This window comes from Pangasianodon hypophthalmus, chromosome 10 (assembly GCF_027358585.1).
Source record: "Pangasianodon hypophthalmus isolate fPanHyp1 chromosome 10, fPanHyp1.pri, whole genome shotgun sequence".
Taxonomy (NCBI): Eukaryota; Metazoa; Chordata; class Actinopteri; order Siluriformes; family Pangasiidae; genus Pangasianodon; species Pangasianodon hypophthalmus.
In genome coordinates, this window is record NC_069719.1 from 12987145 (window position 1) to 13008616 (window position 21472).

Consider the following 21472-nt stretch of genomic DNA (forward strand, 5'->3'; position numbering starts at 1 on the left):
CATCACCGGCAACAACATCACCTGTGGGCACAAATCCACCTTCACCGGACCAGACAAGACAGGCGAAAAGTCCTCTTCACTAATGAATCGTGGTTTTGTCTCACCAGGGGTGATGGTCGGACTTGCGTTTATCTTCGAAGGAATGAGCGTTACACCGAGGCCTGTACTCTGGAGTGGGATAGATTCAGAGGTAGAGGGTCCCTCATGGTCCCATGGGGCGGTGTGTCGCAGCATCATTGGACTGAGCTTGTTGTCATTGCAGGCAATCTCAACGCTGTTCCTGCAGGCTCATCCTGACATGACCCTCCAGCATGACAAAGCCACCAGCCATACTGCTCGTTCTTGATTTCCTGCAAGACAGGAAAGTCAGTGTGCTCCCATGGCCAGTGAAGAGCCCAGATCTTAATCCCATTTAGCATGTCTGGGACCTGTTGGATCGGAGGGTGAGGGCTTGGGCCATTCCCCCCAGAAATGTCTGGAAACTTGCATATGCCTTGATGGAAGAGTTATTCACCTCACCTGTTATTGGTTTTAATGTTATGGCTGATCGGAGTGTGTGTGTGTGTGTGTGTGTGTGTGTGAAATTTATTGTTAAAGCGGAAAAGAAAATGTGATTAATGACAGGGGACAATAAAATATACTATAATTCTGCTTCTGTGAGTTGCACTGACAATCCTGTATTACTAATTCACAATCAGGGGTGTCTGTGCAGAACTGGCTGGAAATTTGTATGCCAACCATTGTCTAATACTCTGTAACTGTGACTGTCACATAGATCTGCACAATCAAGTTTTTTTTTTTCCCCCTCATAACACTGTTACCTGATTATTTATGTTCTCAGGATCTTATCCCAATGTCGGTGCGCCATTAGTCGTACTGCTTAATACACAGCATAGTGTTTTGAACACATCCTTGAATTCTCGTCCAAAATATATTACTTGGCACTTGCAGTCATGAGGATGTGACTAAGGATGTACCACAACCTACTTTGCAAAATGTTCTTCTGCAAGTAGTTTGCAATAATATTTTTCTACTGGAGAGGGTGAAATTCAAAAATTTAACATGTAGCAGCTTTTACGTCTATACAAATTATTTAATGAGGGAATGTAATAAAAATGCAATAATCTGTCGAAAAATATATTTTAATGGTCAGTTAATTGTTACTCTAACAGTGGACAATTGGGCAGTGTTATAAAAGAGCTGATTTTACCTGTGATGTTTCATAAAAGTGTATTCCCATTAATCTTAATACCAGTATCATATTATTATATTGCCCAGCTCTAGTAACTCTTTATACCAAAAATTCATCTCTCTCTGTCACACTATTACATGGGGGCATTGCATTAGGTAGAAGTACTGATATTACTTAAAACAGTAATTACTCGGGTATATCTATATGTGGTGGTTATCTCTGTCATTTCTGTGTCTCTAGCTGATGATCTCCTATAAGAAGTTGAACAGCAATCACAAGCAGCTGGAGGAGGAAATGAGAGAGCTGGCTGATAAGAAAGAGAGTGTGGCCCACTGGGAAGCTCAAATCACAGAGATCATACAGTGGTGTGTGACCCAAAAAGCAAGAAAATTCTTTAGTGGCTGACTTACTAGTTCAGCAAATATCTTGTATTACAGTGTATTATAGTATTGACATTATACATAATGTCATAGTGGACATGAGTTGTAGTTAAATTTTTAAACTTTCTTCCATAGGGTGAGTGATGAGAAAGATGCACGGGGCTACCTCCAGGCTCTGGCCTCAAAGATGAATGAGGAGCTGGAGGGCCTGAGGAACACCAGTCTTGGTGCTCGCTCTACGGTAGAGTTTGTTTGTTTGTTTGATTGTTTGTTTGGGCTAAGCTCTTTGACCTCTTAAATGATCTCTTAATATTTAACTATTTGGGAAAAAAAAAACATTTTTCCATGGTAAATTAATGTAAGAAGAAAGATATTTTTGCCAAAGCAGTGACTATGTTTTTATACTGTATTCCTCCATCATGACAGGACATGCCATGGAAGATGCGACGTTTGGCTAAGCTGGACATGTCTGCCCGTCTGGAGCTGCAATCTGCACTGGACTCTGAGATAAAAGCAAAACAAACCATCCAAGATGAGCTCAACAAAGTGAAGGCCGCCAACATGGCCACTGAGTGGTAAAGCTTTTCAGCTACATACTCTAGAGATTATCATGCTGTCTACTGGGATTCTGGATAGAAGCCAAGACACTATTAAATAGAATACAGTATATTTTTATTTCGTACTGTCAGCCAATTGTGGATAAAGTGCATGATTTTGTTCCCAAAATATGATTGTTATTAGTGTAGAAGTCTGGGAGGTATGCACAAATTTCTTCATCATTTGAATGTTGTTTTCCCTCCATCAGCAAACTCCAGGACTCTGAAAAGAGGAACCAGGAGTTACAGGCGGAGATTGAGAGACTGAAACGAGAAACAGAAGAACTACGTTTGTCTAAGGGTAAATTCTCCCAACTTCTTACCACAGATTGTGGTAATCTACATGTTTTGATCTACAGCGTATTGTATGTTTTATTGTAAATCACGTTCTTTGTGTTGCAGGTGTAAAGCACCAAGATTCACAGAACTCCTTCCTTGCATTCCTCGATGCCCCAGCCTCTGCTGTGGAACACTTTGATGTTAGTACTGATAAACTGAACACTTGGGAATGGCATAATAATATGAACATAATACAGTTGGGATATTTAACTGTCAAGGTTCCATATTGGTGTTGCTATTGATGGCTTTTCTTGGGACCTCTACTTATAATCCCAGATGTTTTCTGCTTCCATCTACTTCCCATTCAGGCTTGTTTCTTTCCAAAATGTTTTCAGACATGCCCTATCTGCAGATTTTTTGTCACTTGTCCCTGTATTGACATGATCTATTCTTGATTTTTATTTTTTGTTTATATTGAAGCGATCCCCTGCCTGTGGTCAAGCCAGCAAAGGCAGACATGTAAGCTCCTGGTTTGTCTTGGTGGTACATTGGGTGCAGTGAAATTTTTTTTGTTTTTGTTGTATTCTCACTGACAGTGTGATATTCTCTGTGGCTTTAATGCATGTGTTTACATTCTCGAAATGCATGGATCTGGACTTGCACCTGGACATCGCTGTGATCTGTAGTATTAGGGTCATAACATATGGGTGTGCTCTATACTGATGCTCGGTTTTGTATCTGTGAACTGGGGTGGGGCTCCTTTTTCAGCTTATCTTTAGTTCACATATGTTCCTGGTATAGCCATATTTGTCATGAAGACAAAAAGTGTGGAAACTTACTTTACCCAAGCAGAAAATGCTTTCTATATAATCATAATCAGGATTTCACAATTACCTATAATAGTTTTAATGAGTTCTCTTTTTTATGCAAATAGCATGTATTGTGTGGCATGTATTTTTACCAATGTCGAGGCATGAATGTTTTTTTTTTTTTTTTTTTTTTTTTTGGGGTTCTTTGTATATTTAATGTACACCATAAGGCCAAACATTTGTGGACACCTGACCATCACACACATATATGTTAGTCTTCGCCAAACGGTTCCCACAAATGCTGTAGCATTACAGTTTTCCTTTAGTGGAACTAAGAAGCTCAAGCGTGTTCCAGTGACACATGCCCCTGTGCACAAAGCAAGGTTCATGAAGACGTGGTTTGCAAAGGTTGGAGTGGAAGAACTCGAGTGGCCTGCACAGCCATGCTCCAAAATCTAGTGGAAAGCTTTTCCAGAAGATTGGAGGTTATTATAACAGCAAAGGGGGACTAAAGCTGGAATGAGAGGTTCAAAATGCATGAATGGGTGTGATGGTCAGGTGTCCACAAACTGTTGGCCGTATAGTGCATTTTAAAGGCACAATCATGAAATGCATTTTATCTTATATGCATATGCTTATATATCATAATGTTATATGCTTAGTGTATTTTAATCTAAATACAAAACAAGTACTTTGGAATGGAGATTTATTATTGTATTTTTTTCCTTCAGAGCTCTTTGTGTGAAATTAGCGGTTAAATTAGCACAGGTGTTCAAATTAGGTGTTCTGAAACTCATGATTGTGGCTTTAACTTTTTCAAAACTCACAGCTGGTGTGCATCCATAACTTGTCATGTACATTGTTAAAGTTGAGAACATACCATGTAAGCAGCATTTGAATGTATGAAGTGACTATGGATTTGCAATATTTAAGATTTGCCTAGGATTTTTTGCCTAGGAGCTCTAGTACCAACATTGTTGGTAATACAAAACATTATTGTGTGAAGATTTAATTAATTTGGTAATTTTTGTGATTTAGATTTAGCAGAACTTTTATTTATATATACATATCTCCTAGGAAACTCTTAATTAGGGTAAAAATTAAGGTTAGTATTTTACCTTTGTGTCTGACTCATCATCTCTGTCCCTTCAGATTGACTCCATTGACAACTTTAGCTTGTCAAACACACCGTCCCGAGATGATGATCGCAAGTCTCAAGTTGTATCCCACTCTCGTTCTCCTTCCACCACCAGTGACCTGGAGCCTCTAGAGGTGATCTTTACACACATCATGCAACACACACTCATATGTGGAATAGTGAAGCATGATAATTGTGTTTGTGTGCTAATGAATAGCTTTACTCTTCCAGCCGATAGATTATCCCCACAGAGGTACACAGACTCCTACCATGCGATCAGGAGGATACAGCAGCTCTGGGTTTACCACACCTAAGGTATTGACTCCCATTTATTTATTTGTGTACATTAATTATTAAATATACTCCGTATTCTCAAATCAAGTAATAGCACTAAAAAAAAAAGATCATTAAAGTTGGGGCCAGTGATTTCTAACATTTTTGTAATATTTCTCCTCATATTTGGACAGCTGACAGGAAAATATATACTCTGCCTCTGTAACTTACCCAGGTTCTGTAAACAAGAGAAAAACAGTACTAGGAAGCATCTCTTCTATCAATCATGATGCCTTCAAATTCATAAGTTCTCTTGTTTGCAAAAGCGTTCAGGCCTTCTAGCCCATTTTTGATTATCAAAACCACTATCTTCTAAATTAAATTAAATGTACTTTCTTGAATTCTTTGCATTTAGATTTTCTCTTCTCCCTTGCAGCCAAAAGCTCACCAGTTTGTGGTAAAGTCCTTCAATGCCCCCACTAAGTGTAACCAGTGCACTTCTCTGATGGTGGGACTCATCCGACAAGGCTGTATATGCGAAGGTGATATACACTATAACTAATAAAATTTAAAAAAACAACTTAAAAAACTTTGATTGTTTTCAGATTCCATTTACCTGCTCTCTCTGCTTTCCTGCAGTCTGCAACTTCTCATGCCATGTGACATGTGCGGACAAAGCCCCTGCAGTGTGTCCTATTCCACCAGACCAAACGAAAGGTCCACTGGGTATCGACACACAGAAGGGCATTGGCACAGCTTATGAGGGCCATGTTAGGGTAGGAATCTCCGCTTTTTGCTGTCATCACTTCTATAGTTAATTGATTTATTTTCTTTCTGCATTGACTGTGTACTATAAATATATAAGGTGGAGTTTTGTTATAAATCCTCACTGTGTTTATCATTATGATTACTTTTCAGGTGCCTAAGCCAGCAGGGGTGAAGAAAGGCTGGCAGAAGGCCCTTGCTGTTGTGTGTGACTTTAAGTTGTTCCTCTATGAGCTTGCAGAGGGCAAGGTCGCGCAGCCAAGTGTAGTGGTTAGCCAGGTCATCGACATGAGGTCAGTTATTATTGAAACCACTTTCAAATGTGTTATCGTATCTAACTGTCTAACTGAGATTTTGTTGGGAGGAAAAAGGCCCTGTGAGAAAACGCCTTTCTGCTATCCATATTTTATTGTATGGATGGGAGGTAGTATGAGAAGGGTTATTTCCTGACAGGCTTTAGGTGGCTGTTGGAAGATAAGTAAAAGAATATATCTACTTTGCTAAAGGATAATGCATTAATATAAACAACCTAAAAAAACAACTTCGTTGCAGATAAGTGTCGGACAGTATCAAACATTGAGCAGCTTTACAACAAAGTCTTCTTGTGGTCTGTCTAATGACACTTGGATGAAATTTTACCAAGGTGGAAATTACTTAAAAATACAAGCAGCATGATTTTTTGACATTTTTGACATTAAACATCATTTCTCACATGCATGTGACTTTGTCTTGTATTACATATGGCGTGCATTTTTCGCATCGACACGTCGCTTTATAGAAGATATTGTTTATTTGCAGTATTACACTGGTCTTTGGAGAGGCAGGAAGTGTCAGGAGTGTGAGGCCCATGACTATCTCTGCTGACTGATCAAATGATGTAATCTGTAACATCATTTTAGTTTGAAATACAGAGGCTCAATGTTAGATGCTGTTTTGTCTCAGATGTGGAGAGGAATCTTCTGTCAAATATTTGTATTGTCACAACAATTAAACAACAGTTAGACTAGTGAGATCATATCTGGCCATTAAATATCCTGCTGCTGAACTACCCCAAGACCAAATCAGAATCTAGCAATATAAATAGAGATTGTGAACAGACTGTTCTGTTAAGGATACACATAAAGTTCATTTGGAATCTGTATCTGGGGCCATTATAATTGTCTGAAAATTCTCTTCTTTCTGCAGGGATGAGGATTTTTCAGTCAGCTCAGTACTAGCATCCGATGTCATCCATGCCAGTAGGAAGGACATTCCCTGTATTTTCAGGGTGAGTTAAACCCTGGGTTTGTACTTGTTTAGGTTTACTTAAAGCATAATGGATCTTAATGCTAGAGCTACCATTTACAGTTATTTGTACAAATGACTTGTGATAGAGATGTCACAGTTGGGCACTCTGTGCCATGTTATCATAATGTTGTAATATAATTAACGTTAACGTTTTGAGCAGGTACCACAGGCGCTAGAGCAGTTGCCAGGAAAAAATAAACAAATTAATGCATCACTCAGAAGTTGTTTTTAAATACAGTGATTCATTAGTTTAACTGTGAAGCAAACTTTTTTTAATTATTATTTTAGTGTTTATTTTAAGAAATTTACAGATAAGTAATTAGTGACCAAAAACATATGAAAAAAAAAAAAATTTTTATTCATATACAGGTTGTTGTTAGATCATTTTTCACTCTGCATTCTGACACAATGAGTCAGCATAAATTAACTAGAATAAATCACTTGGATTTGACTTTTAAGACATTATGCTAACTTAATCACTAGCCTTCTTTAAGTAGTGAGGCTGAGCGAATTCTTGATCATTTCAGACTTTGTCATCTTTAAACATGCTTTTTTTTTTTTGTCATTGTTACAAGTTATCTTTAAATGTGATTTACATATTAGCCTTTTTTAAATGCATTTCACAAATATGCTTGATGTGAACCTCAGGCAGATGGGAAATGTTATTTTGTATTGGACACGTCAGGTGGTGATGGTAGTTCACAAATTACCTGAGTGAGTGCAATTACCATGAGTGCTGAGACTAGAAAACAAAAAGCTTTTTCACACAGATGTGACATATCATTTCTGAGGTAGCACAGGATTTGTTTGTTCTAGTTTATGCAACGTTTGGCTCTGTTTGGCTCTGTAACCATTCCGTTACAAAATGCTACCTGTTATCTCTCCTTCAGGTTACAGCGTCACAGCTCTCTGCATCCGGCAGTAAAAAATGTTCCATCCTGATCTTGGCTGACAGTGATCAGGAAAAGAATAAGTGGGTGGGACTGCTGAATGAGCTGCACCGTCTCCTAAAGAAGAACAAGTTAAAGGAGCGTGCTGTTTATGTCCCTAAAGAAGCTTATGACAGCAGCCTGCCTCTTATCAAAACCACCCAGTCTGCTGCTATTATAGGTGCTGTGACACAATGACAGAGTAGTAAAAGCACTTTAAGCTCTCTGCAACACTGTAGTACAGAATAACATTCCCACTTATCTTTTTCCTTTTCTTTTTTATTTTAAAAATACAGATCATGAGAGAATAGCCCTGGGCAATGAGGAGGGACTGTATGTTATCCATGTCACCAAAGATGGTAAGCCTTTTGTTGTACTAATGAAAGTTATGTCGTAGTTTACCTTCTTCCTCCTGACCTCTCTCATGTATTTGTTTCTTCATTGTCTCACAGAGATTATCAAGGTAGGGGATAATAAAAAGGTCCACCTGATTGACCTGATTCCCTCTGAGCAGCTGCTAGCTGTCATCTCTGGCCGTAACCGCCATGTTCGCCTTTTCTCCATGGCGGCTCTGGACGATCGGGACACAGACTTCTACAAGCTTCCTGAGACTAAGGGCTGCCAGACATTGGTGTCTGGCACATTGAAGCATGGTGTTCGCCCCTGCCTGTGCGTTGCCATGAAGAGACAGGTAATCTGCTATGAGCTCAACAAGGGTAAAACGCGGTACCGGAAGCTGCGGGAGCTGCAGGTACCCGGAGTGGTGCAGTGGATGGCTCTACATGGGGATAAGCTGTGTGTAGGTTACCAGGCTGGATTCCTACGCTACAGCTTGCAAGGAGATGGGCCTCCCACTAGCCTGCTCCACCCGGAGGACCACACCCTGGCTTTCATAGGGCAGCTGGGCTTGGACGCACTCTGCGCTGTGGAAATTTCCATTAAAGAGTTACTCCTGTGCTTTAGCAGCATTGGAGTTTATGTTGACTGCCAGGGTAGGCGCTCACGCCAGCAGGAGCTGATGTGGCCAGCTGTGCCAACTGCCTGTTGTAAGTGCTGTCAACACTACTAATCTGTCCGAAGATCACTCACTAATGGATTGTGTTTGCAAAGAAATGCATTTACATTTTGTTCTCTGCAGGTTATAATGCACCTTACTTATCAGTGTACAGTGAGAATGCAGTGGATGTGTTTGATGTGAACAGTATGGAGTGGATCCAGACAATTCCTCTGAAAAAGGTAATTATTTAAGGCATGCATGTCGCACAGCTAGTATTCAGAAGAATTGTTTGTTGTTTAGGTAGCTTTATTTATCTAATCACTGTTTATATTTTGTCATAAAAATTAATAACTTACAATTTGTAGTAAGTAAAAGTAACTTGTTAGTATCCTGATGCACTCTGTAACAGATTTGCTTTTGTTGCTTCTTCTGTTGAGGTTCATCCTCTGAACACAGACGGCTCATTGAACCTGCTAGGGCTGGAAACAGTACGGCTAATCTACTTTAAAAATAAAACAGCAGGTATGTGCTGGGTTCCACCCACAACTTTATTTGATATCTATCCCAATTCAAGATAGTTTTGCGGCCCTGCTGGTGTGACTTTTGAGGTGGCGTGTCATGCAGCTTTCTGTAGCTCAAACATGTTTTTCTCCCCATACCAATTAGAGTCTCATATCTTCAGCTATGAACTTACCAATCACCACAGTGATTTCTTTAACCCAGATTGAGTAAGTTGGGAAATGGTGTCTTAAAGCAACAGGAAAAGTGTGTTTGTGTGTATGTTTTCGTCTGTGTCGCCACTGATGCAATGGTATTTCTACCTGCTAGTAACCCAGCATATTAGCTCATGAAAAACAGTGTGCATAGGAGAATGTTTAAGTGTAAAGTTTATTACACTTAATTAAAATAAAACTTATTTTACTATAAAATAGCCTACTTCATTATGCAGTCATTTGAATATATTCACTATGCATATCAAATTGAGACCCTTGTACGGAATGATACAATACAATACGCTCTATTGTATAACACAGTAGACTATATACATGAATGTGCTGTATAATACACATCTGTTGTTTCAGTCACTACGCATGCCCACAAAAGACAAGCCGCCCAGGGAATTGTTGTTTGCTAGTGTAAACACAGGATTACACCACTGATTAGATCTTTAATTATGTAATTTTATAATCAGCACCGGATTACATTTCCTTAGTAATTTAACCAACACTGTTCACTAATTAGGAAGTTAGATGTGGTGATAGTGTCTGTACTGATATTGTCATCTGTTACAGAGGGAGACGAGCTGGTGGTTCCAGAGACATCTAATAACAGCCGGAAGCAGATGGTGCGCAGTATGACAAGCAAACGCAGATTTTCCTTCAGAGTGCCAGAGGAAGAGAGGCTGCAACAACGGAGGTGAAAGAAATTTACAGTATACACCTACCAGCACATACAAATCAGTACTTGGATGCAATTATAAAGAGAACCATTGTTTCTGCATTACACCTGAAGGGTGAAAATTTTGACGTGCGCTCCTCCTCATTGTTTTGATGTATTATTTTCTTTCATGCTTTAGAGAGATGCTTAGAGATCCTGAGATGAGGAATAAGCTGATTTCAAATCCAACCAACTTCAACCATGTTGTTCATATGGGTCCTGGAGATGGGATCCAAATACTTAAAGACCTGCCAATGGTAAGATCAGGGAAAAATTTGTTTACATTGATCATTCCTGCCTCCCATCCCATTTATTTCCATTTTGCCAAAATTCCTAGCACTTTTCTATTTATTATGTATCAATGTCTATTCTTGGTATTTTTGGTACTCTCTTTCCCCTCCCATTATCTGAGTCAGCTGCCATCACTATTCATTTAAGATGTCCATGGCTGCTTTTTCCTCCATTTCTCACTATGTCTGTTCCACTATCCCACTCTCTCACTCTGTCGTCACTCATGCTGTAGCCCGGTTCTCCTCTCCCCTCTCCCTGCCTGAGCCTCATCTCCACCCCCACCAGCTTTGAGCATGTCTATCACATGACTGTCACCTCTGCCGACAACTTCCTATCCCAGGATTTCCCTCTTTCCTCCTACTCCCCATCCCTAAGCTCTGCCCCCGGGACTCCTGCCTCCATCTGCTCTCTGGTAGGACCAGGGACCCTTGCATCATTTATCACCCTCTACATTAAGGCCCTGATTTACAAAGATCTGAAATAACAATTACTAAATTGTGTAAACAACCAGGTAGAGGGCATGTTGTGGGTATTTTAAAATTGCCTGAATAATTGCATGAATGATGTCACAGGTAGTTGTAGAAAACTTGTAATTGAGGTTTCTGCATGTGCTATTCATTTTCAGTAGACATGGCAAGTTTTAATCACAGAAAGGCTCTAAACTGAAGTATAACAATGACTAAAGGTGACAAAATACTGTTAGATGTGGCAAAATACTATGATATGAACATAAAACAAAAGTGTGAAAACAACTAACTTTTGATTGTATTGAAATGCTAAGTATCATAATAACATTAATCGGTTTGCATTGAGACCATTTTGTGTTTTTAGATAGAAACTCCCCAAACTGCATAGTCATTAAGCCAAACATGCAAAATGGATAAGACATAGTAGTTTGTTCATTTAAGACAGTCAATTCTTAGACGTTGTTAGTACATCAGTTGTTTGTAAATCAGAATGTTTTTTGTGGGTGTAATTAGGTTAGCACCTTTACACACAAAACCGTTAGGAAATCAGGGCCCCACTTACCCACACTGGGTTTGATAGTACCTTTCTCAAAAGATTTATTGGGTCTAATGCAGATTTTAAACATGAATGAAAATACACAGCACAATTATTGTTGTATAGGTGATGAACAGAAATTCTGCAGAAAAGTAAACATGCATATACACATAGATATCTTTGACATTATAGCATTTTAATATTTGTCTTTGACATAAGTAATAAATATGTGTAAATCAATACATTCTGATCCCCAAATGTTCTGTGCAGAATGTGCGTCCTCAGGAGAGCCGGGGAGTATTGGGCGGCTCCGTCAGCATCCCCTCCATAAGCAAGGCCAGACCTGAACCGGGCCGCTCCATGAGTGCTAGCAGTGGCCTTGGCACACGTAAGTTCCTGCAGCGGAGCTATATAAGAAAGAATAGAAAGACATATCTTGAAAAAGAGAATAATTGAAAAGGCCCATTAAGAGTTTTCATTCACTTTTTGAATGGACATAAAGCTTGGTCTTTGCCTCATAGGTTCATCCTCGCAGAATGGCAGTGCTCTTAGAAGGGAGTTCTCTAGTGGGAGTTATGGCTCCAGCAAACAACAGGCGATGACCTCACCCTCTGAGGGCTCACTCTCGTCAGGGGGAGGCATGGACTGTGCAGGTGATGCCCCCCTCTCCCAGTTTGACAGAGAGGTGGGTAATAGTACTATGTGGGAGGCCTGGAACACATGTAGTTCACATTTAATGAATACTATAGTTATAATAACTGCTAATCTATCAAGCAGAATACATTTCTTGCCAAATATTTCAGTTGTTGCAAAAAACACTGACAAAAATGACATAAATAGTGCATTTTTATTAGTCTGCATTGCCAAACTAATAAAAGTGCGTAATTTACTTGATTAGTGTGTTTTTATTGTGTGTATGGAATCTCTTAGACTTTCAGAAAGCTGTGACAGGTAAAGTTTTCACACCTAGAGTTCTTTGCTTCATTCTAATCTACACTGGGCAGCAGTGACAGAGGGTGGAGTTGACACTAATCACAGCTAGAATTATATTTGCGCTGAAGCACGGTATTGTTTTTAAGCCATCCATGCTGCATATAGAAAGGTCTAGGCTTTTGTTTCACATCCAGAACCCCCCCTCTTAAAAAAAAAAAAAAAAAAAAAAAAAAAAGGGATCCTGTCCTTTCTTTCCCACGCTATATGCATGTATAGAGTGGCACCATGCCTAGAGAATGAGCCATATTCTTCCACTACAAAAACCATTCGTGCACACACTACACTCTTTTCCACCGCATGTATGTGGACTCCATTATGACATGTGGTCAATGTGTGACTCTCTGTAGTGGAAGGCAGTTTCTCCCACAGGCAAGACCCCTGATGTGAAAAGGACTTTAAGGACCCTGTTTAGTAAGATAAAGGTAACCAGCAGCATTATGTGATACAGCACACCCCCTCCTATGTCCATCCATCTAGCATCAAATCAAACCGTTAGACTAGTGGTGCTCTTTGTTCATATTAAAGATCTTCATGGGTTTATTAAGACCTGAAATCCTGAAGTTCATTGCAGGCCCCCTCCACGCCCCTCCCCTCTCCACCCTACCCCACTGGGTGAGAAATGCTACTTGTGAGCACTGGGTTAACACCACTTTACCTTCTTGTGCAGATGCGCACACATGCCGAGACCTTCCAAGAAAGTCACGAATTGACAGTATGATAAAACATAGATACCAAATAAATACCATTGACCGACAGTAAAGTTTCCTTGGAACATTCTCACAGAGTTCCCTATTCTGAATAAGAGGAAAACTCTGGTTTTGAATAAAGTATGCCACAATATCATGAGCTACCTGAAAACTGACTGGAAATGTGTTCAGAGATGACCGCTGCACTCCCGGCACTGGAGGAGCAAAGTTAACCTTGTAGAAGTCAAGTCAAGCGGGTTTTTATTGTCATTCCTCTATATAGCCTGTATACATTGGAACGAAATTTTGTTTCTCCAGGACCATGGTGCAACACAGAACAGTACGCAAGACTACATAAAGTGCAATACACAACAGTGTGTGATGAGTGCAAGACAATAAATACACCGAACAGAACAAGTATAAACTGTAAACTATTTTGTAGTGTAGCAAAAGGACTTTAAGGACCCTGTTTAGTAAGATAAAGATAACCAGCTTTATCTATTCAATTCAATTCAATTTTATTTGTATAGCGCTTTTAACAATGGGCATTGTCACAAAGCAGCTTTACAGAAATAAATACATTCAAGATATAAATTTTACATGATATGAATTTTTCCCTAATGTGCAAGCCAGAGGTGATGGTGGCAAGGAAAAACTCTGAGACGATACGAGGAAGAAACCTTGAGAGGAACCAGACTCAAAAGGGAACCCATCCTCATCTGGGTGACAACAGATAGTGCAATTATAAATAAATCCCTTCTGTAACTGTATACTACATGGTCAAATAGTGCAATTGTGTAACCAGGAAAATTCATTACAGTTCTCACAAGAAATCTGTTTGTTGAGCTTATCCACTGTTCACTGATAGAGTCTTGAGTGCAAAACTGTTTGTGGCAATTGCAGTCCTAAAGCTATAATAGCAGTTGTAGTACTAAGCCATCATAGCATAACTGTTAATACGAATTGTGGTCCAAAGCCATCTTCATGGTTTTAAGTGGTACCATCCTCAGTAGTCTCAGTGATCTTCAGGCTGTCCATGTTGGGCCATCCTCAGCAGCTGCGAGTGATTTCCGATTGATGAGAACTCCAACCAGAAGTAGGGCATCAGGATGGATCAGGATGGATCAGGCAGGATCCGGAGAGCAGAAGGGGTCAGGATCACTGGTATCACAGGAGTAGCATTTGTAGCGCGGGGGAGAGTATTAGGTATGTTTATTGTCCCGTAATGGATAAGTTCAATATACTTTGCATGCAGAGTGCAAGCAGGGACTCCAGCAAGACTAGTTATGACAGCGGGAGAGCCAGGAGGTAACACAGACGTGAGGGTGCTGTGGGACATAAAGCGGCTGGGCGACAGCATCCAGACATCCCAGTTCACCACAACACACTGTGCCCGTGAACCCTCTGCTCCTTTACTTAAGAAAAAAATATTCACAAAAGGCTTGACTAAATAAATACATTTTCAGCCTAGATTTAAACACTGAGACTGTGTCTGAGCCCCGAACACTAATTGGAAGGCTGTTCCATAACTATGGGTCTTTGTAAGAGAAAGCTCTATCCCCTGCTCTAGCCTTCACTATTCGAGGTACCAAAAATTGCCTGCACCTTTTGGACGAAGTAGGTGTGGCAGATCATAAAAGACCAAAAGTTCACTCATGTACTGTGGCGTGAGACCATTCAGTGCTTTGTAGGTCAAAAGTAGTATTTTATAATCTTTTTATCTGATTTATCTGATAACCAGAATTTGGAGAAGGTGCACGGTGATGCCTGGGTAGCAGCAGTGCAGACTTCCTGAATTGACACACCTCTCAGTAAAGCCTATTTTGAGGAGATTATCCTTATAGAGGGGCATGTCATGGTTGCGGTTGGACTGCCTGTAGGTTATGGTAGTGGTGTCCACCCATTGGACCAGTTTCTGTTTAACTTCTCCATATCTTTCCTCCATAACAGATGTATTGTTGATTTGAACTATAGGGTGTGAACTGGTCATAATAAGAAAGGTTCTGAAGGTCAGTCGAATGGTTAGCAAATTTGAGTGGTATGACCTTCGCCAGGAAATGCAGATTTAACAAAAACGTCACTTAGGAATTATGAGTGGCATTTGCATATAACATGGCAGAGGGTGTCAAATATCTCTGTTAATATGGAACAACAGATTTACTCAGGGAGGAGGTTTCCAAGGAGTTCTGACCATTAGTGAGAGTAGCAGTAGAAACTAAACCTCAGTGGCAATTTTGGGGCCGTGAGCAGGAGCCTAATTGCTAAATTGCAGTGAAGGCAGAAACAGCGGTAGAGGTGGAAATGCACCATGGGTCAGTGTGCCCTGTGCTAGCAGACTGTCCATCTCCACCAGGAAGAACCACAGTCTGAGTACCATACTACAGTGTGGATTTATAACTAACAAGGCTGGCACACGAAGGAAGGCAACCCAACTCAAGCTACTAGCCAATGAGTTCTGAATGGATTCCAGATAAAATGTTTGAAAAATTACACTCAGCTCAGTTGAAGAGGCAACAGGAGATAATAGGAGACTATAGTGTCTGTTAATACTGTTGGAGGCCAGGATACCTCTACTGCCAACTGTAGTCATGAGCTTTTCCTGAGATCCAAGGTATACATGAGCTCTGACATGTTAGCGCAGCAAGTAACAAAAGGGACAGGTGGCTCTATTTCAACAGTTTATATGAAATCCTACATCATACACTTTGTGACTTTGTTGAAGGTCTCGGCATGTGTGTCCAAGAAATTAACCAGGTGATATTCACCAGCCCTGTTGGTTAGGAGAGGTCAGATTAACTACAACAGTTCCTGGTGCTCATAGTGATCTTAAATTGTAGTTCTTCGTGATCTTTAAAAAAAATATCTGACTTTCTCAAATTTCATCGAAAACTTCATTGTCACATTATTTAATCTGGATAATTAGGACCTTATTGTGACCCAGTCTTAGGGTGACATGAACTGAAATCATGAAGGTTTTTTCGGGGTGCTGATACTTTGAAATGCATTTAGCTCAAGTAATGTCATATCTTGGCATTGAAATTCTTATTCTGTCTGGGTCTGTATTATACCTGTGAAGATCTCTGGCTGACAGCACTTCCTTTGGATTGAATAGCAGCCCTCTGTAAGAATGTACTGTTTTGAAGTTACATGCCCAACAAATGGAGCTGACTGGCATTGCTACTGGCTTAAGTGTACTGTCTTGATGCCAACAGCACCAGATCCTGATGTCTTTCTGCTGCAAACTGTTAGAATTTTATTACAGCCTCACTTTATAGTTTTTTAGGTGTGTTATCAACCACATACGTAGGCTCCATGTGTACCAGCAAGTGATTTTCTTTTTTTCTTTTCTTTTCTTTTTTTGTGAAGACTGAACTGTGCAATTTAAATTTTACTAAAAATGTTGAGGTTCAGCAAAAATCTTTTTGGGCATTTGTGTGAACATTCTCTTTCATATCTTTAGGATTCTGATTCACCAAGACATTCTACAGCCTCCAACAGCTCTAACCTGAGCAGTCCACCAAGTCCATCATCACCACATAAGAGCAAGTCCCTCTCTCTGGAGCGCAGCGAGCAGGCAGGCTGGGAGTCTTGAGGGCAGTACCAGGCATTCATCCCACTCATACTGCTCTCTGTAACCCTCTCTAGAGCATCAGGTTCCCTCAAACCTATGGTTTAAAAAAAAAAAAAAAAAAAAAAAAAAAAAAAGACAAGCAGCAATGACTCTCAAGGAACTTGATATACTACATTTGGGGTGGTGTGTCAATAGGCCCTATATTTGTTGTGCATGTGTGTGAATGAGTTCACAAACACAATTGCAAAAACAGTCCAGTATGCACATTTGATTACTGCTTTTTTAAGCCATGCTTTGGCTTAAAAATCATAAACATTTCCAGTAGTTACTATCTACTGGGGTGAAAAAGTGAAATGTTTTTTTTAACCAATTACAAAGGTTTTATCTGCCAGTGACACAATTATATTAAATTCACACTTTAAGAATAATGTAAATGGCTATATTCCCTGTCAAAAAATGCTTTTACAACACTAAATACAGTTGAGTCACCCTTTGCTTAAGAACAAGGTGAATACGGAGCATGATTAGAAGTTGTCAGTGCTTAGTAACCAATTAATGCTTAAAAACATTTATAACATGGAGACAAGATTGTTCCCAGCCTCAGCACTAGATTTAAACTGACCTCGGCACTCAGGTGCCATGCAGCTCTTTCATATGTAAAGCTCAGAATACGGTAGAAATGAATGAATTAAATAATGTACATAGGATTTAAGTAGAGTATAATATATTATGAAAAATAACACTATTGTGAAAAGTGACTTGGCTTGGAGAGTGCTACTTTCTTTTGACTTTGTGAGTCAAAGTTTTTAAACATTAATATGCAGCCACAATTAATTGAACAATTTTAGCTTTACTTTATTAGAATATCCACAAGTGTCTATAGATCCACTGAATCTGCCTGGATTTTATTAGGGAAATATGTTAAATATTATGTCCAAATGTAATGACAAACACCAGGCACATGCATGCACACACAGATAGATGTGTAGGATTACACACGAGACCATAATACCATAGAAACACAATCTCTCAGTCACATATTCTTTGTGGTGAATGTATCAAAAACTTATTGCAGCTGCCGCCTTCTTCCTCTCCTTGCCTACTTTAGTGTGCTTCATGGTTCCTTTACTGTAGCAATAATGCTGTTTCCAAAGACTCTTTTGTTAATTGTTTTTACTGTTTGTCTAATTTTATTTTTATGTTATGTTTGGTTTGTTTTAATGAGTGTTTTTATGACTTCCATGACTCAAAACATGAAACCAAACTTAGCGTGGGTGTGGATGTACATGTAAAGTATAATCTGTATGTTATCACGGGTTTGATGACACTAAAGTCACTGTTGTGTGACACAAAACATAATCCAGTTAAGCTTTAGAGTGCTTCTCCCAATCAGGGAGCATTCAAGGGCTTGAACTCATTCACTGGTGCATTTATCTGTTGCCTCTACTTTTGTTACTTTCTGTAGCCAGTAATAACACAGTCGGGACAGGGCGGGAGGAAGGGGGGTTAGTTTTATTCCTGTTGATGGCAAGGTGTGAAATTAACTATTAATTAACGATAATGTTAAGAGTTCAGAGATAGTACATAGTTAGACTATCAAGCACCCCTGGATCTTTGTACCTCAAATTTATGAGGCAAGCCATTAATTATAGTTCACTTTCAAGCAGAACAAGCTTTCTGTACTATATTGCTCATTCCTTGCATTTTTTTGGATTTATATGCATCTTGTTTTGTCAAAAGAAGACCTAAATCATGCAAATAAGTTAAAGCTTCCGGCGTATTTTTGTGATTATTCCTTTTAAGATCTTTCTAGGGTCCACTAATTCATGCTATTTGGAGCAATCCATACCTTACCCAAATTCCAGATTTCAAGATTTGTTTACAGGGGCAAGAAATGAGTTTTCAATGTAAAAGCACACCTTTGCATATGAAGTTAACAAAATTGTATTTACATAAAGTGTAAATATAGACTTGATAAAATGGTCACTATTCTTGTCAGCATATTGTCACAGCTCTATGACAGCATTGTATCTCCTCAGCTAGTATTTAAGGGATTTACATGATTTGACATGATTATAAACTTCACTATGCCTTTTATCCACATTGCTTTTATTAACTCCAGATCTATAAAATGCCTAAAGGACATAATGAGGGAAAACTATCTGAGAGGAAAAACTAATCTAAACAGTCTACACTGGAGTTACAAGATTTTCATGCAACAGTATTTTTGTTTTAATATACTGTTTTGCAAACATGATTGAAATTCACTGTGGACCAGTCTAATAAACTCGGCACATTGTATTCTTATATTAGCAGCTGATTTGCAATGTGTGCTGTTGTTTGGGATCATACTTATGTGGTATTACGTTGTCATATTTATTCCTACTGAATCTAAGCGATCATACTCTATAATATAAGCTTAATGCAGAGTGCGTTTGCCTTGTGGAATTGAGGCTATGATGGATAAAATGTTTATACAAGCATGATGGTATAACAGGAAGCCTGTTTGAGATGTTACTCAGGTATGTTAGAACCAATGATTTATTTTATTAAAATGAGAAATAGAGAGCAGGAGGAGAACACAATCAGACTTTTCTGTCTGTCATTTGGTATTATTTTAGGACTGTTAGTTGTCGTGTAGGCCAACATTAGCGGGAGGTGCCTTAACTGAACTCAGTTTGCATACTGGGTAGTGTAGTATGAATATGGATTAGACTTAAGGGAACTGAGGGGGAAATGAAAACAAAATGAGGGTTTACTCTGCCTTGTATATTACAGCTATTTCATATTACTTTTTTTTTCATTTTTGTTTGTTTTTGTAAGAATATGTACAGTTTTGCATGTCAGGTGTATTCACTTTAAAATTTAAGGCTGGATTTTCCATCTGTTTTTACCATATTTTATTGTTCTGTGTAGTGTGGATGCTTGGGATGTGAACAAGAAGCATACCACACTTTTTTGGCACATGCTTATTTATGGTGGAATGTCATTGAGTTTATATTTAATTAGCCACCATTCTTTTCACATTGAGAACTCATATCTTGACTGATTTATTTCAATAAAATGGGGAATGGTTACATAACCTAATTTACTTCTTCTTTTTTTTTTTTTGACCAGCATTTTTGCATTGATGCTTTACGGGAGAAAATCCTATTGGCCATGTTCCTTTTACATTAAATGTAATAAGTCAGGAAGGACATGATTGGTATGCAGTTTTTGCTGGAGATATGAGGATAATTTAGCCAACTAGTCCATGTTATTGTGATGCAAAATATATGCTGAAGCGCTCACACTTGTCTAAAGCAGAAATGTTAATTAATCTGATTCTTATACTGTACACCAAAGTAAGAGTTACAGAATTTTGTAGCTAGAATTGCTCTGATTTTAAATGTGATGTATACCATTAAATGTAATTAAATCCTATTTTATTAAAATGTTATAAAGTATAAAGGATGTTACTTAACCATACACTGATCAGCCATAACATTAAAACCACCTGCCTGATATAGGGTTGGTCCCCCTTGTGCTGCCAAAACAGTTCTGACCTGTCGAGGCATGCGCTCCAGAAGACCTCTGAAGGTGTGCTGTGGTATGTGGCACCAAGACATTAGCAGCAGATCCTTTAAGTTCTGCAAGTAACGAGGTGGGGCCTCCATGGATCAGACTTGTTTGTCCAGCACATCCCACAGACTCTTAATCGAATTGAGATCTGGGGGATTTGGAGGCCAAGTCAACACCTTGAACTATTTGTCATGTACCTCACACCATTCCTGAACAATTTTTGCAGTGTGACAAAGCACATTATCCTGCCGAAAGAGGCCACTGCCATTAGGGAATACCGTTGACATGAAGGAGTGTCTGCAACAATGTGTAGGTAGGTGGTACATGTGAAAGTAACATCCACATGAATGCCAGGACCCAAGGTTTCCCAGAAGAACACTGCCCAGAGCATCACACTACCTCCGCCGGCTTGCCTTCTTCCCATAGTGCATCCTGGTGCCATCTTTTCCCCAGGTAAGCGATGCACACGCACCTGGTCATTCACATGATATATATATATATATAAAAGAAAATGTGATTCATCTGACCAGGCCACCTTCTTCCATTGCTCCATGGTCCAGTTCTGATGCTCACATGCCCACTGTAGTTAGTTAGTCAGTCAGTCACATTTATTTATAAAGCACATTTAAAAGCAACAACCAGCTGAAGGCGTGAGACGGAAGATTAACTCCCATATGAAGTGCACTGCAATAGTCAAGTCTCGATGAAATAAAAGGATGTATCACAGTCTCCAAATCATTAAAAGTTAGAATGATTGCCAAATTAAAAAACATTTTAAGTTGATAAAAACTGCGTTTGACAACAGAATTAATTTGACTGTCAAAATTTATAGCCAAATCAAAGATGACACCTAAGTTTTTGACTTGTGAATGTAAGTTGGAGGATAAAGGTCCCAAGTTACTATTTACCATAGTAAAAGAGTCAGGGGGGCCAAAAACTTAGCCACCATCCAACTTTTAATATCCTCAAGACAGTCAAAAAGAGACTGTAAAGCAAAGACATCATTAGGTTCCATTGGAAGATAAAGCTGGGTGTTGTCAGCATAACAACGATACAAGATGTTATATTTCTGAAAAATAGCCCCCAAAGGGAGCATATATAAAGAAAATACAACAGGGCCTAAAATGGTGCCTTGAGGTACTCCATAGGTGATAGGAGCGATTCAAGCGAGGAGAAATTCTATCCTTCAGGTAAGAAGCAAAACAAATTAAGTGCACTGCCCTGAATTCCAACCCACTGCCATAAACACTTCAGAAGAATGGTATGTTTGCTTGTATCAAAAGCTG

The 21472-nt window shown here is 39.2% G+C and overlaps 1 protein-coding gene across 6 annotated transcripts in view; it reads left to right on the forward strand.

Annotated features, from left to right (window-relative positions):
* Positions 1-19707, forward strand: part of cdc42bpaa (CDC42 binding protein kinase alpha (DMPK-like) a) — a 59190-nt gene extending 39483 nt beyond the window's left edge. For 2 of the 6 annotated variants that reach the window (XM_053237814.1, XM_053237816.1), the window contains 23 exons: positions 1433-1557; positions 1708-1813; positions 1999-2147; positions 2378-2469; positions 2571-2647; positions 2928-2966; positions 4409-4528; positions 4626-4709; positions 5104-5209; positions 5307-5443; positions 5586-5725; positions 6618-6699; positions 7610-7829; positions 7945-8007; positions 8101-8694; positions 8787-8884; positions 9083-9167; positions 9938-10061; positions 10222-10339; positions 10606-10785; positions 11646-11763; positions 11897-12060; positions 16515-19707. In XM_053237814.1, coding sequence (XP_053093789.1) covers positions 1433-1557; positions 1708-1813; positions 1999-2147; positions 2378-2469; positions 2571-2647; positions 2928-2966; positions 4409-4528; positions 4626-4709; positions 5104-5209; positions 5307-5443; positions 5586-5725; positions 6618-6699; positions 7610-7829; positions 7945-8007; positions 8101-8694; positions 8787-8884; positions 9083-9167; positions 9938-10061; positions 10222-10339; positions 10606-10785; positions 11646-11763; positions 11897-12060; positions 16515-16646 — 3153 coding nt within the window. In that variant the 3' untranslated portion in view covers positions 16647-19707. Of the gene's footprint in view, positions 1-1432; positions 1558-1707; positions 1814-1998; positions 2148-2377; positions 2470-2570; positions 2648-2927; positions 2967-4408; positions 4529-4625; positions 4710-5103; positions 5210-5306; positions 5444-5585; positions 5726-6617; positions 6700-7609; positions 7830-7944; positions 8008-8100; positions 8695-8786; positions 8885-9082; positions 9168-9937; positions 10062-10221; positions 10340-10605; positions 10786-11645; positions 11764-11896; positions 12061-12715; positions 12791-16514 lie in introns of all 6 variants that reach the window. The other 4 variants (XM_026934470.3, XM_026934472.3, XM_026934469.3 and 1 more) reach the window with 3 other exon arrangements.
* The last annotated feature ends 1765 nt before the right edge of the window (positions 19708-21472 follow it).